This window comes from Felis catus, chromosome D3 (genome assembly GCF_018350175.1).
Source record: "Felis catus isolate Fca126 chromosome D3, F.catus_Fca126_mat1.0, whole genome shotgun sequence".
Lineage (NCBI taxonomy): Eukaryota > Metazoa > Chordata > Mammalia > Carnivora > Felidae > Felis > Felis catus.
The window spans coordinates 28,523,177-28,536,609 of NC_058379.1; the positions used below are offsets into that span (position 1 = coordinate 28,523,177).

At 51.6% G+C, this 13,433-nt stretch overlaps 2 protein-coding genes across 8 annotated transcripts in view; one reads left to right on the plus strand and one right to left on the minus strand.

Annotated features, from left to right (window-relative positions):
- Positions 1–114: 114 nt before the first annotated feature.
- LOC101099406 (testis-specific serine/threonine-protein kinase 1) lies at positions 115–1,599 on the minus strand. The gene has a single exon (XM_003994939.5). It carries the CDS (start codon positions 1,426–1,428, stop codon positions 319–321), a length of 1,110 nt encoding a protein of 369 aa, XP_003994988.1. The 5' UTR covers positions 1,429–1,599; the 3' UTR covers positions 115–318.
- Positions 1,600–3,897: 2,298 nt separating this feature from the next.
- DGCR2 (DiGeorge syndrome critical region gene 2) overlaps positions 3,898–13,433 on the plus strand; it is a 98,406-nt gene continuing 88,870 nt past the window's right edge. For 2 of the 7 annotated variants that reach the window (XM_045042012.1, XM_023241677.2), the window contains exon 1: positions 3,899–4,250. In XM_045042012.1, the coding sequence (XP_044897947.1) occupies positions 4,172–4,250 (79 nt within the window). In that variant the 5' untranslated portion in view covers positions 3,899–4,171. Of the gene's footprint in view, positions 4,251–13,433 lie in introns of all 7 variants that reach the window. The other 5 variants (XM_045042015.1, XM_023241680.2, XM_045042013.1 and 2 more) reach the window with 3 other exon arrangements.

The window sequence follows — 13,433 nt, forward strand, 5'->3', positions numbered from 1 at the left end:
AACTGGAGGTGAAGTGCAGTGTGATCTGAGAGTGGGGAGCTGCGGGGGTGGGGTGGGGGGAGTGCAGGATCCTTTCCCTGGATGACTGAAGTCAGCTGGGGCAAAGACGTCCACTTTGGAGTCTGCACTAATATTTATTGCTTTTTTAGCCATGTGGGTTACCAAGTTCAAAGGAAAGGAGAAGGAACTGATGAAAATAGTGGCTCATCCAGGACAGTTTTCCTTCTTTGGCTTGTCCCTTGGCTTCTTTGGAGCTCAGGCTCAAAGCCATGAGCTCTGCATCATTCCCTGCCAGTCCCCTGGGCCGAGAGAGGCTCGCTAGGTGTGTGTCTCTGGAGGCCGTGAGGGAACTCCCTCCTCTGTTTCCCTGCTTTGCAGCTCGCCATTAAGGCCTGTGGGATCTGACTGCCTTGACACCCGCATTTGCATCGTCTCATCAGGTTTTGACTCGGACTGTATCTCAGGCCGTGTCTCAGACCGTGCTTCCTCCTGGAGCTCCAGCTTGGTGGCTGGGGTATCAGGAGTATCAGGGGTCCACGAGGGCTCAGCACCCCGGGAGCTCTCCCCCTCCTCGTTGATGACTCCAGAGGACAGGCCCTGTGCCTTGGGCTGCACCCAGCAGTGGCTGAGGATCTCCTCGATGTGCAGCCGCCGGTTGATGTCCGGCTGTAGCAGGTGGTAGATGAGGTCTTTGCACTCGCCCGTCAGGTTCTTAGAGCGGGGGAAGTTGATGCGGTGCTCCTTCTGGATGCGCAGCATCTTCTTGATGTTGGAGTCATCGTAGGGCATGGAGCCACAGACCATGATGTAGAGGATCACACCCAGACTCCAGATGTCACACACCTTGGGCTGGTAGGGGATGCCCTGCAGCACCTCGGGTGCTGCGTAAGCTGCTGACCCGCAGAAAGTCTTGCTTAGCATCAGTCGGCCACTGTCATCCCTCGGGCAGCGCTTGGAGAAGCCAAAGTCAGAGAGCTTGATGTTGAAGTCCTTGTCGAGGAGGATGTTCTCACACTTGAGATCTCGGTGGACAATGTCCAAGTCATGGCAGTACTTGATGGCTGAGGAGAGCTGGTGGAACTTCTTGCGAGCATCATCCTCGTGCAGGGCTCCCCGGGTTCTGATGAACCCGAGGAGGTCGCCCTGGACCCCTAGCTCCATGATGATGTAGATGCGGCCATCAGAGGTCTCAAAGATCTCGTAGGTCCTGATAATGGAGCGGTGGTTTAGCGTGGCCTGAATCTCAATTTCCCGGGGAAGGAATTTCTCCAAGAAGTCCGTGGGGACTTTCTTGCGGTCGATGATCTTGACCGCCACGTTGAACTTCAGGCGCTCAGAGTAAGCAGACTTGACTTTTGCGTACGAGCCCTCTCCCAAATGTATCCCCAGGATGTAGCCTCGTCGCTTGAGGATGGCAGCGTCATCCATGGTGCCGAGAGCGCCCAGTGCCTCTGAGGCTGCCCTCTACATCCCTGCGGGACATGGGCCAGTGGTGTCCTTATTTACACTGTGGACAGAGAGTCCTCTGGGCTGGCTGGGCCTGCTGTTCCTGCCTCCTAAAGGCCAAGACTCTGGGGTGGAATGTTGAGCATCGTCTCCCAGGTGACTTCAGTGGGTGAAGTCATAAAGGAGGAGTGCTCTGGGGGAATGAGGCTCTGGCCTGAGCCACTTGGACTTGGAACCCTGGAAGACCAGCCAGTGGGCTGAAACAGACCAATGGCCAGTGAAGAGTGGCCTTGCACTTGGCTGGGACCCGAGATACAAGACGGCTGTGGCGAACACATCAGTGTGCTGGTGCTTCCAAATCAGGAGCCAGACCTGCTCGTGGGGTGATTATTGCCACATGAGGCATCCCAGGGAATCCAGGGCAAATGGTCCTATTAGTCTGCCTCCCAGAAGGAAAACTAAAGATATACTCAAGTTAAGGGCAGTTTGAAGAGTTTATAAATTCATCTTTCTTACAAAGGTGGGAACTGAGTGTAGGGTAACCCAAGGGTAGTAACAGACCCCTGGAAGGGAAGGTGGGTCACTGGAACCTGGGAAGAGTGTAGAGGACCACCCTGAGAGAGGCAGTGACCTCAGGTGGAAGCTGCAGTGACCCCACAGGGAGGGAGCTAGGGAAAAATATCCCTGATCTCTTTTCCCTCCCTTCAGCTCTGGAGGTCCTTGGTGGTGTCTACACAGGAAATCTGCAGGCCATGTATCTGGGCCAAGGGTAGAGGTGGATCAGGATGGGCAAAAACTCCTGTGCAGAGACTGCAATTTCAGAGGCCAGGGTTTTGCCTTCTCCCTGCATAAGTTCCCTGTCCTACTCTCTTCATCTGAACCTTTGCTGGCCTGCTTCTCCAACAGTGGCTCTGCAGGGGAACAACTGGCTGGGATATCTGCTCTTAGCTGTGAGTTGCCTCTCTGGGGTCTGCCTAGCTTGTAACCCTGGCTGGGCTCCCATGGCACATTAAAAGCTATGCCTGAATCCCTCTGAGTGCAGCAGCTGCTTCTGGGAATGGTCCATGAGGACAATGCAAGCAGCCAGGGCAGTGTTGGACAGGGACCACTGCTTCTGCCAGCATGGGGGCCCCTCTGCTGTGACAGGCTCTTTGTCTGGCACCTGCTACAGGCTATAGCCCAAGAGAGCAGGAGCAGGCAGGTCTGGCCTAGCTTTGGGTTTAACCTTGGCCATATCCACTCAGAGGGAGTGGGTACCTCTCTCACTGAGTAACTCTGAGTGTCATAGGCTGGAATCCTGGGACATTCAGGAGGATCATGCCTTGAAAGAGCTTGAGAGGACTGCTCCTGGGGAGTAAGTTGGTGGGGCTGGAGGTGGGCCAGGCTAAAATGGGTCCCCCTTTTTTCTGCTCCCATCTTCACCCTCTTCCCCAGCCCTGACACCCTGTGCCAGGCCTTGTGTGCATGGCTGGTGGTCCTTCCATTGGACAGCCTGCTCCTCTCCTACTGAGGACACTCCCATTTGCTGTGCCCTCTTCCACAGTCACTCTGTTCCCTGACAGGTGTGAGGTCAACACTGGAATCGTCTCCTGAGCCTTTCCTCTATGCAGACGTGGCCTGCTGTGGCAGCAGCTGTGCCCAGCATTCCTTCCCCCTCCTCCCACATTGTGTAGGCAGAGTTCTTCCTCCAGAGGCCAGCTTTGCTCCACAGTCTAAGATCTGGGCTTCCTTGTCAGCGCTCCTTGTAGAACACTCCTTTAGGCTATTTCTTCATCTGAAACATTTTCAGTAGTGTGTGCTGGTTCCTTACAGGGTGGCTCCTCCATTCCCCCATCTCCCTACTTCCTCAAAGCATGTCCGGGTTCCTCCAGTTTTCCTTATCCCTTTTTCGCAGCGGTTCTTTTTAAAGAACACTGTAGGGAGCACTCTAGGGCTGCTGACAGGACCTGGGCCTGCAGGTATGCAAGGTGTGAAGACCCCTTCTTCACCCGGGACCGCTTTGGCTCCTTGTCGCTCGCCTCGTCCTTCACGCTCAGCTCTCCAGGGCCACTCCCTGCCCCTCCGCGCCCCACCTCATCAGCCCCACTGCACCCCGACCCTCTCTGTGTCCGTCAGCTTGGCCCCGTTACCCCTCCCCCACGCCCTTGCCCAGCGCGTCCAGAGCTCGTAACCTGGCCCTTGGCGGGCCCTACCACCCAGGCTCCACCCCCGAGCCCCACCTCTCTGCATAACCAATGGTACACTTCACTCCTTATAGTTCCGCCCACCCGTCGAGCCCGCCTTTCGGTTCCCGCCCCCACCACCTTCCCAGCCTTAGGCCTCGCCCCTTTCGGGTACAACCGCCCAGGCTCCGCCCCCTACACTGCCAAGGGTCTGCACGCATTGGGAGCGTGCAGGCCCCGCCCCCTGCCTCGGCACTCATTGGCGGGAGCCGGCGTCGCGGGCGGGGGGCGGCGCGGAGCTGAGCAGGACGGCCGCCATCTTGCGCGGAGCCGGAGTCGGAACCCGAGACTGAGGCCGAGAGTGCGCGCGAGCCCGCGGCCCAGTGTAGCCGTGGCTTAGCCGGAGCCTTCTCCCGCTGCCTTTCCGCGTCCGGCCCCTAACCCTCAGCCCGGCCCGGTTCCCTAACCCTCAGCCCGGCTCGGTCCCCTGACCCTCAGCCCGGCCCGGTCCGGCCTCCCCGCGGGGTCACGCGGCCGCCCCGGGGACGATGAACGGAGGATAAATGGTGCCCAAGGCAGACAGCGGTGCCTTCTTGCTGCTCTTCCTGCTCGTGCTCACCGTCACCGAGCCGCTGCGGCCAGGTGCGCGGCGCGGTGGGCGCGGCGCGGTGGGGCGATGTGTGGGGGCGGGGCAGGGCAGGGCCGGGCGGGCGGTGTGCGGGGCCGGGGTCTCCCGGGATCTCCCTCCACCGGGCGGGGCCCTGGTAGGGCGCCTCTGAGGCCTGCCCGCGGGCCGCCGTGCCCCCCGCCCGGGACCGTGCCGAGAGTTTTACCTGGGCTCCGAGCGCTTCTCACATCATGGAACTTTGTTCTCGAGGGGATGTTACCTTTGGATCCGTGTCCGTGGAGCGCTGCATGCTTTGAGATTGACCGAAGCGAGAGTGGTGTGCGGGGCCCGACCTAACTTCTGGGGCCTGGGAGTTCTCTGGCGGAGGAGCTGCGCCCCTGGGGCGCACCCTCCTTGCCCAGCGGCTGGGGTCAGGCTGGAGTGCTGGGGTCGAGAGAGCAGCTCGTGGAGACACATGGTTTTTTTTTTCCCATGTTATTCCTCAGCAGTGCTTTTGTGCCAGCGCCTCGGCCCTGGAAACTCCTTGGCTGGAGAGCGGTAGCCGTGTCGCTTTATTGTCACTCAGTGAGGTGTTGTAGCTGAGAACTCAGCTGAGAGATCGATCCGAGGAGGTACTAGGAGTCCGCCAAGCGTCGCACTCAGAAAGCAAGCTAGCTTCCTGGGGTAGAGACTCGTGCCGCGCTCGGCCGGGTCTCCGCCGTCGGAGCTTGGACATTGCCAGGCACTTAGGAGTGTACCTTGTATGTGATGATTAAATGCTTTTGGAACTCCCTTCGGAGCTTGTGTTTTTATAAGTAAGCATGTGGTGGGGAATCAGAATCATGGCAGCCAGAAGGTCCAGGATAATTTTTATCTGTTTCTTGTGTACCCCCTCCTCCGTTGAATGCAACAAAAAAATCAAATCCCCAATTGCAGGGCAGATTTATTCATCAAGTACAGGAGGCTTGGTGCTGGGGGCCCACAGAGTGCTTTTAGTGGTCTTCTTTTAAAATCAGCAAGGAAAAAAAACCCTGACCGTTTAGGTCAAAGAAAATGTTATGCACATTCAAATTTATTTAGCTTTATACTATTGCAGTTGAAAAGTATGATTCTTAGTAATCTTTTATGGCGGAAGGAGCCCACGAAGGCCAAAGTGTCCAGGGCTATTGTCTGTGAGCTCTGTCAGGTCTCTGTAAAAACAGGCTGGGGAGCACAGTGGAGTGCCACCCTCCTTAATGCCTCAGCCAAGGCGCTCATACCAGACATGACACACCTCTCTGCCTTTGTCATCCTAAATAGACTGCTGTCTCCTCCCCAGTGTTTACTTGGTGGCCAAGGCCCTGGGCCCCTGCTCAACCTGGAGTCTTTCCAGTGATGCTTCTCTGGGCTCCCTGAGTAGAGCTGGTTGCTCGCTGCTTCTGATGGTTCCCTCAGCAGCAGGGTGACTGGTGGGATGGCCTCAGTAGGAATGGTAGCCAGAAAAAGGGCTAGTTGTGGAGAGAGTACTGAATGGGCCCTTGAGGTCCAGAACCAAAGGATTTGTGGCTCCTTGTGATTAAGTTCTTTAGAAAACATGTTTATATCTGTAGAGAAGTGAGACATTCTCTTTTGGCTCTTGGGTCCTAGTTCTGCTTATCAGGTCACTGGACTCAGGGGCGAAGCCACACATCATGCCTGTCTTCCTTGGGGTGCCTCTGGTTCCAGGTCCAGCACCACCTCTCTGGATGATAGAGGTGACCAACGTCCCCAACTCCCTTTCCTTTGCTGTCTGTCCGGGTATCCTGCCAACTGGCCTGCAACAATTCAGAAAGTGTAAATTCTGTCTGCCAACCACTAGGGATGCTCAAATGAATTGAGTAAATCCTTTTCTCTAGGAGTGCCCTTTAGGTACGGAAGCAGAAACTAGGTATAAATCAGGCTTGAGTGTGGGGGCTAAGAGGCAGGCAGTCCAGGTGGCCAGTCTTTTGTACCTTTGAAGCAGGGGAGGGCTTTGTAGGAGACCTCACACTTAGGTCTGAGCTGGGGTAAGGAGGTGGCTCTGGTTGAAGGGGCAGATTATCCCATTGTATTCATGACTTTCCAGATGAGAACTTTGCAGTGGTTCCTAATGGTGTTTTGAGTTGCCTTGCAAACCCTGGGGGGTTTGCTGGTTTCCTGATTTTGGCTGGTTGGCTAGGGCCAGTCACACTCTGGGTTAGAGGTTCTCTTTTGCGGGGTTGTGTGTGCTCTGTGTCCTTCCAGGCAGGGTGCTGCTGGCTGATGCTTGTGAAGGAGGGCTTCCCTGGTCTTCACCTGCATTCTTTCTGTTGGAGTCCCGGCTTAGACCCGTACTTGAGTGTGAGGAGGGCATCAGGCAGAACCTACTTTCCAGGGGAGGGAGTCCTTGAGGACTGAAGCCAAGCCACTTTTGGTTCTTCGCTGGTGCAGGCCAGAGTGTGAAGGCTTTCACAGAGTGGCGGCAACAAGAGAGCTCTGAATTTGACCTTTTGGCAAAGTTTTTGTTTTTGTTTTTTAAATGCGTATTTGATCTTGGTTGATTGAAGATGTGTTACATGCCAGGTGCTGTTTTAATGTGTAGTAAAATGTGCATTGATTACCTCTCAGGTGATCCCTGTGAGGTAGATGACTGTTATTAGCCCCATTTTATAGATGGGGAAATAAACAGAGCTCATGAAAGTAAGTGGCTGAGATGAGATTTCAGTCCTAGATGTCTGGCCCATCATGTGCCCTTGGCTGAGGCTCTGTCTACTCCAGCTGTGTTTGTCCTGCCCCGGCCTTAACCCCAGCTGTGGAACTCCAGGCCACATCTCTTCCCTTGATAGACCAAGTGGTTCTCCAGGTGAGCACAGACCCTTTTCCATCTGAATACTCTGATCTGAGGTATAGAACCAGTTCTCTCCCCAAATCCCCTTTGTGGTTAGCCATAATGACCAACAGTGGTGTCTGTTATATCCGCTGGGGCTGTGGTGAGAAGGGTAGGTTGGAGATCTCTTCTGAGGAACGACAAGCATGGAGGGGCTTTTGGGGGACCAGTGGCCATGGTGTCATCTCATTGACCTTTTCTCCATCTGTGCAGAGGATGCAGCAGCAATTGCTGATTCTAAAACTGTTTTTCTTGTTGACGAAAGAAAATCATGCCATGGTTTTAGCTACAGCTTTGTCCAGGGTGACCCCACCATACATGGCTGAGAAAACATTTGCCTTCCCCATGTGAGCTGTGTCTCAGCTGAGGTCCCCAGCTCTGTAAAAACCTTGTGTTCAGTGAGGCTGCCTGATGAGGTAGCAAGGCTGGAAGCTGTCTTCCTTGTACTGTTGGAAAAACTGGCTGGAGAGGCAAATGACTTGCATAAGGTCGCACAGCTGGTGAGCAGCATAGCTAGCATTCAAACCTGGGTGAATTCACTCCAAGTTCAGGGTTCTTTCCCTTTTGTCATTAGGAACCCAGAGGGGCCTGCTGTCTGTGCTGAATTGATAAATCTTCAGTGAACTAACCTAGTGGCCACAGCACCTTTCCTCTGGAGCAGCACATGGGTTAGTGAAGGGGAAGAGTGTGGATATTTTGCAAGCAGATGTGGCTGAAACTCATAGAAATAGCTGGGAAGTTGAACCTGCACCTGGGCTTGCCAGGCGCTTTCTGAGTGGGCTCTTTCCTTCACAGCCCACCACCTTGTAACACTGTAGAACTTGCTTCATTGGCTGGTTGTGCTTTCAGCTTAAGAATTTCATTCTTTTTAGTTGAAAAGGAGTGTTAACATATTTTCCAACCTCAATAGCTAACGAAATGTCTTTTTTTTTTTAACATATAAAGAAAGTTTTTATTTGGAAATAATTTCAAACTTACAGAAAAGTTGCAAGAATAAAATTCATGCCAAGAATACCTGCGTACTCTCTACCCAGGCTTACCTATTGTCAGCATTTTACCTTACTTGCCTTCTTCTTCATGTGTGCATGTGTGTATGTACGTATGCACACACATAATTTATTTTCTGAATCATTTGAAAGTAAGTGGCCCTTTCTCCCTGAACACTTTGGCCACTGCAGAGAGCAGGAGGAGACTCCTGGTACTTGATGTCCCTCGGGAGACGAACGGTGATGCCTCCCCACAGCCCTGTAACAAGCCCTCACCACAACCTGCTGTGTCTGGGCACTGTCACCAGCTACCACCTGCTGTGTGCCGGGCACCGTCACCACGGGAAAGTATTGAGGGCACAGGAAGCACTGTGGGTAAAGCTCCGGTTGGCCCAGGTGGCAGCGAATCAGGGTTATTATTTCAGTTGGTGCTTCTGGTCTTAGGAATGAAGAATGTGCTGCTGTTGCACACTTCGCCAGATGGGTCTGCACCTACTTGCTGCTGTTACGCTGTACCTTTCCTGTTCCTCTGACCCAGATTGCTCTTGCCTGCAGCCTTCCCTAGTCCTGCTTCTCAGGCTAGCTCACTTGCACTTTCCTCACCCCTTTGCTCCCCTAGGCAGTTTGGCAGCACTAAGGCTTGTGCTTCTTTAGTTAGCCATCATGGCAGGTGATCTAGTTAGCCCTCCTTGCACAGGTGATCTCTTACCTCCCTTTGGTACTTGGTACAGGGAAACATTGGTTCTTAAGTGGAATGTATCAGTGACAACATTTAGGACCTAGTAGGTAGCAAGGGACTGATTAAGTGTCTTTGGTACACTGCCAGATTGTTCCCTCATCACATGTGCTTTTTGGATTTGGGGTGCTAAGATGTTGGTGAGTGGCCCTTTCCTCTTCCAGTCTGCAGAGTGGGTCAATAATCCCGAGAGCCCAATTTTGAGCCAACACTTTGCCAGCGTGATGGATGGATTCAAAGTATGGCTATTTTGTTTTTGGTGTGATTTGCCAGTTGACTTGGGGTGTTTAGTGAAATCACATCTTGTCCTGCTGCTCCAAGCTGGGCTGTGTGTTCCATCATGTGGGACATGTTTCCTCAACAGGGTAAGTCCAGGGGAGGGTGAATGGCCTGTGCAGTGAGCTGTGGACACAGTGTCCTGCGGCTTCTGGGCATCAACCTGGGAGGAAGGAAGCCCAGGTCTGGTGTTGCTTCACACAAGCTGTTTGTAGAGTCCAGTGTAGTGGGTTAAGAGTGTGAACCCTAGATTGCATGGCTGGGAGTCAGGACCCACTCTGCTGCCCACTCTGTGACTGTGCTGAGCCTCATTTTCCTTATCTGTAATGCAGACAAAATAGAACATAGCTGAGAGATGCTATGAGAATTAAAATCAATGGGTATACAGTTCTAACACATCCTGACAAAAAGGCCGTTCATGTTAGCTCCGGATGGACTTTAGAGAGTGTAGGGACCCCCTGAAAGTCTGGGTGCATGGGTGTGTGTGCATAAGGGCATGTTTCTTAGGAGAGAGCCCCCACCTGGGAGGCAGCAGAGTGAAGTGGCTTTGAGCACTGTCTGACACACAGTGAGCGCTAAATGAGTCTAGCCATTCTCATGGTCTGAGAGGGGGTGTGTGTGGCTTCCTAGAGCCCCCAAAACAGCCGCAGTGCTTTGGACAGGGCTAGGATTGTTCATACTGACACGTTTTACTCTTTGTCACGTTCATGTTGTGTCCCCTGGGCTTAGTTTGGCACAGAGTGGGCACTCAGAAATCAGTTATTGAACAAATGCACAAATGGCTATTTATATTTTGACATAAAGAGCAACAGCTCCCTTAGCCAGCGGGCCTCGCAGCTGCCCCTGGTGGGGGTGGTGAGGATAAGGGCCTTGTGGCCGCCTGCAAGAACGCCTTTGGAGGACCAGTGTGTTTGGGGTGGGGGAAACTGTAGGCCAGCTGGCCTGGGCCCCCACTGCGGAGAGCTTCTCCTTCCTGCAGGGGTGAGCTGGGCTGTGAGGTGAGAGCAGGTGAAGACTTCTCACAAATGTGGATCCTTTTTGAAATTTACCAGCCACCCAGCCTAGGGTTGTTGGTGGGGGGAGGGGGGAGGTTGGTCAGGAAGCCTTTGGGGTGGGTGGGCTGGGCTTCCTCTCGAATGGACTTGCTTGGCACCGAGGCTTGAGAACCGGACTTATCCCTGCATGAGGACATGGCTTGCCCTTCCCTGGGCCATTGCACAGTACAGGCCTGGCTTCAGAGCTGGTAGGTGCAAGAACTGCCACGCTTGCCCTTCTCTGCCTGGTGTGGCCTTTCTTCAGCCAGCGTGGACTGGTCATTGTCCTCAATTCCAGATCCTGGCAGCCAGCCATTAGTTTGATCAGCTTGTCATCTGTCTGCTCTCAGCTGTTGACAGGTCCATGTTGGATAGGGCTGAGAGCGGAGCCCCAGTGGGTATGCTGGATGGAGAAAGCCTCCAGGTGTCCACCCTATTCCTCCCTGTCTTAGAAGCCTTATTCCCGAGGGGATCTTCCATAGGAATTTATGGCTGTGGAGAGGATTGCTTGGGGCTCCCTGGGACACTGGACAAGGGGCAGAGGCCACTGCAGAGGGTGTCCCAGAAGGTCAGCTGGGAGATGGGAGGTTCCAGGACCCCCAGTACTTAGATTGAAATCAGGTGTCCTGATGTGGACGCCTTTTGAATGCTGCTAGTTGCTTCCTAGGGTCTCTGGGTTGGTTAATTTATCCCTGGCTCTGTGGTCTTATAAGGCAGAGCAAGAGAACTGGAAGTACCTGAAAGGGATGAGGTTTGTTTAGGGCCAAAGCAGGGCCTGTGCTGCAAACCTCAGTGGTTTGTTGGCCACTCCTTCAGATTCTCTCTCCACACCATCAGTGAGGGTGGGATGCACACATGCAGACTGACCAAGTGAGCCACAGTGAAAGCCCAGGACAGTTTGGAAAAATGTTGATTTTTTAAAAAAATATTTACAAAAATTTCATACATGGAATATTTTACATAAATGGAATTATACTTTTTATGTAAACTTAACTGAGTTTTTCAGTGGACAAGTGTTCTGGAGATCTTTGTACACATAGTTGTACATCATTTTTTTTAGATGGACTTTGTGAGAACTTTTTCAGTCTTTTTTTTTTTTTTTTTTTAAGTTTACTCATTTATTTTGAGAGAGTGTATGCACATGAGTGAGTAGGGGAGGGGAAGAGAGAGAGGGAGAGAGAGAATCCCAGGCAGGCACCTTGCTGACAGTGCAGAGCCTGATGCAGGTTCATACTCACAAACCCTGAGATCATGACCTGAGCTTAAATCAGGTTTTGGACACTTAACAAACTGAGCCCGCTCAGGTGCCCCTCCTCAATTTTATTTTGTTTTGCCTGTGGAGTCTGGTCCTGGGAGAGTCCTCTTACCTAAACTTTTCATCAACCAGAAGTTCAGTGAGATTTACAGTTAAAGATGGCATGGCCAAGAGGCTGAGGGGACCTAACTCTTAAAGTACACAGGCAGTACTTCCAACTGGCTGTTTCCAGACTCTCATGTATTTGTCTCGGTCTAAAACTATATCTGCAGCAGCTCCAGGTTGGGATCCTGGTTTTCACATGTATTTATGCTATAACTCAAATTTGTGTGCTTATTTATCTAAGTGGTATAATTTCACCAAGGATAATTTAGAGTTAGAGTGGCCTAAATGGGGAACATTGATACGAACAAAATTATTCAGTTGAGAGGTGCCTTAAGGGCGAAAATGAAACCAAATCTCAAAGATCCAATGGTCAGCATTTTTTTTTTTTTATTGGTATGAGGAAGCTTAATCCCAAAAAGAATTAAGATTTCAAAATATCTTCAGAGGGAGGCAGAGAGATACTTCTTTTTTTTTTTTTTAATTTTTTTTTAACGTTTATTTATTTTTGAGACAGAGAGAGACCGAGCATGAACGGGGGAGGGTCAGAGAGAGGGAGACACAGAATCCGAAGCAGGCTCCAGGCTCTGAGCTGTCAGCACAGAGCCTGACGCGGGGCTCGAACTCACAGACCGCGAGATCATGACCTGAGCTGAAGTCGGCCGCTTAACTGACTGAGCCACCCAGGCGCCCCGATACTTCTTTTTTTTAAAAAAAGCTTTCTACTTTGGGGATGTCCATACCTACGGAAAAGTTGCAAGAGTAGTACTATGAACTCCACCTTTATATAGTTCACCTAGATTCACCAGTTATTAACATTTGACTCACCACACATTTGTGGGCATACATGTGTGCATACTTGAAACTAAGTTGGAGGCATCACGACTCTTCATTACTAAATCCCTCAATTTATATTTCCTAAGAACAAAGCCATTCTCTTATAAGCAGAGTATAGTTACCAAATCTAGGAAGTTTGACATCGATGTAGTACTGTTAGCCATGTCCCCGTTTTGCCGGTTGTCTGATTACAACATATTTTTCCAAGTCAGGATCCAACCTGGTATCATGTATTGCATTTAATTTTGATGTGTGTTTAATCTTTTAAAATCTGGAAAAGCTTCCTGTCCTTGTCTTTTGTATTATGGACTTATGAAAGAGTACAGGGAACTCTTTTATTTAAAAAAAAAAATTTAATGTTTATTTTGGGGGGGGGGGAGTGGCAGAGAGAGAGGGAGACCGAATCAGAGGTAGGCTCCCTATTCTGAGGTGTCAGCACAGACCCTGACGAGGGGCTCGAACTCACAAACCGTGAGCTCATGACCTGAGCCAAAGTCAGACGGTTAACTGACTGAGCCACCCAGGCACCCCTACAGGCACTCTTTTATAGAATATTCCTCATTTTGGGTTTATCAGATTGTTTCCTTGTGATCAGATTCAGTTGATGCATACTGGCAGGTGTGATCCCCCAGATCATTGAGTCCTTCTCATTGCATGCATCTGGAAACACAGCCCATTGGTTTGTCTCAGGAGTGGTGATATTACTCTTGGTCATGTGGTAGGGTGGCATTGGCTGCATTTCTCTGGGGAAATGTGGCTTTCCCCCTTTGTGATGGGCAAGTAGAGATATAGGCTTGCCCATTGTTTTTCAGCATCTATTAATGATTCTGGCCTGAACCAGTTGCCACTGTGATGGTTGCTAAACGGTGATTTGTTCTTACTTTTTCTTTTAGTAGTAGTCTACTATCAAAGAGAATTGTCTTCCTTTTCATTTTTTACTGTCTGTATGGATTCATGGATTCTTGTTTCTGTTCAGTGTGTTACGTGGTCTGTTAGCATGATTCATATTTAAAATTTTAATGTTTGTTTATTTTTAAGAGAGAAGAGCGTGAACAGGGGAGGGGCAGAGAGAGAGAGAGAAAATCAGAAGCAGGCTCCAGGCTCTGAGTTGTCAGCACAGAGCTCAACG